At 37.4% G+C, this 1943-nt stretch overlaps 1 protein-coding gene across 4 annotated transcripts in view; it reads right to left on the reverse strand.

The window, feature by feature from the left end:
• The window catches only part of LOC106883157 (uncharacterized), a 31908-nt gene that overhangs the window by 7038 nt on the left and 22927 nt on the right, over positions 1-1943 (reverse strand). Inside the window, exon 1 of one of the 4 annotated variants that reach the window (XM_014934074.2) lies at positions 755-1439. The exons of the other annotated variants lie outside the window; for them this stretch is intronic. Coding sequence (XP_014789560.1) covers positions 755-797 — 43 coding nt within the window. The 5' untranslated portion in view covers positions 798-1439. Of the gene's footprint in view, positions 1-754; positions 1440-1943 lie in introns of those variants that run through there. 4 annotated transcript variants of the gene reach the window in all.

A 1943-nucleotide genomic window follows, 5' to 3' on the forward strand; every position in this document is an offset into this window, starting at 1 on the left:
TATATATATATATATATATATGCATACTTACATACATACATATATGCATATGTATAATAGTATAAGTAGTTTGCTTACGAACCGCATGGTTCCACGTTCATTCCCACTGCGTGGCACCTTGGGCAAGTGTCTTCTATTATAGTCTCGGGCCGGCCAAAGCCATGTGAGTGGATCTGGTAGACGGAAACTGAAAGAACTTGTCGTATATATGTATAAATATGTGTATGTGTGTGTATATGTTTGTGTGTCTGTGTTTGTCCCCGCAACATCGCTTGACAACCGATGCTGGCGTGTTTACGTCCCCGTAACTTGGTGGTTCGGCAACAGTGACCGATAGTATAAGTACTAGGCTTACAAAGAATAAGTCCTGGGGTCCATTTGCTCGACTAAAGGCGGTGCTCCAGCATGGCCGCAGTCAAATGACTGAAACAAATAAAAGAATATGTGTATATATATATATATATATATATATATATATATATATATATATATATATATATATATATATATATATATATATACACACACACACACGCATAAAACACATATATACGCGCGCACACACACACAAACGCTATACTATCAACGAGGATTTGCTGTTAAATGTAGTGTTTTGAACAAAAAAAATAAAAAAAGAAAGGCGAATTGAAGGAAAAAATTACAGGTCAGGGTAAAATAAAAAAAAATGAAAGTGTATAAAAATCGAACGCGCAAAATCGATTGCAATAAAATAGATATAATAAATATAAGATACCTTGTATGTTCTGATGTTGTATATAGCATAACAGTTGCAACATATAATTTTCCGGTCGGTAAATATTCGCGACGAGAAGTTGTCAAATATGTTTAAAATAAAATTAATTTTTGAAGGAAAGCTCTGGGTTTTTTGTGAAAACGAAATAAATAATGAAGCAATGCAACAGTTTAAATTTATCCAAAGATCGGTATTTCGTGTGTTTGTCGAATAATTATTATATTTATACTGTATAACGATACAGTTTAATTTGCAAACACTTTTTCGAACTTGCTTCGAAAGCTGTACGTTTTTAGAGTGGGAAAAAATCAAGTGGTACCATCCTATATATAGTTGTATGTGTGTGTATATACTATATACATATATATATATATATGTGTATGATATATGTATCTGGCTAAGAGAGGAGTAGCAACTTGTCGGATGTTATGTATCTAAGATGTGTTTTCCGTAAAATGGAGAGGTACAAGATCAAAGCGGATAAAATAGCCTTTTCTGTAACAAAAGAAATGAAATATTAATGCTACAGAGTTGAGCTCACGTTTTTGTATGAATTAGTGAGATTAAGAGAGGGCAGGAGGAAGAAAGCCGGGAGGGATAGTGGGAAAGAGAGCAGCAGGTAAGAGTAGGAGAGAGGAGAGAGGTAGTGAGAGAGAGGGAGAGAGTGTGTGAGATGGACAGTGGTGGTGGTGGTGGGAGGTGCAGTTAAAGCGAACGTCAGCGAAAGAGTATACACACGTGTGCACACTCACAAATGTGAGTATGTATGTGTGTGCGTGTGTATCTCTCTCTCTATATATATGTTTAATTCTGTCTATCTGTGTGTCTGTATACGTGCGCGCGTGTGTGTGTGTGTGATACAGGAGAATGTAAGCAAGAAGCAGTAAAAGAGAGAGAGAGTGTGTGTGTGTGTGTGTGAGTGTGTGTGTGTGTGTGTGTGTGTATAATGAAACAGTTCGAGTGTGATAGAGAAACTATTATTCCCGCCACCTTTTTCTTATCTCTCCCTCCCCCTCTTTCCTCCTCTCTCTCTCCATTTCTATCTCTCGTACGCCTCTCTCTGTTCGGCTTTCGCGCCGCCTCTTCCTGCTCCTCTTCTTCTTCCCCTCTCACTCTGCCTTTTGTATACATCAACATACTTTTAATAGTTATGATAAAAGCCATGGCAGCTGAGTTTCTTCTCCACGTT

This window comes from Octopus bimaculoides, chromosome 24 (genome assembly GCF_001194135.2).
Source record: "Octopus bimaculoides isolate UCB-OBI-ISO-001 chromosome 24, ASM119413v2, whole genome shotgun sequence".
NCBI lineage: Eukaryota > Metazoa > Mollusca > Cephalopoda > Octopoda > Octopodidae > Octopus > Octopus bimaculoides.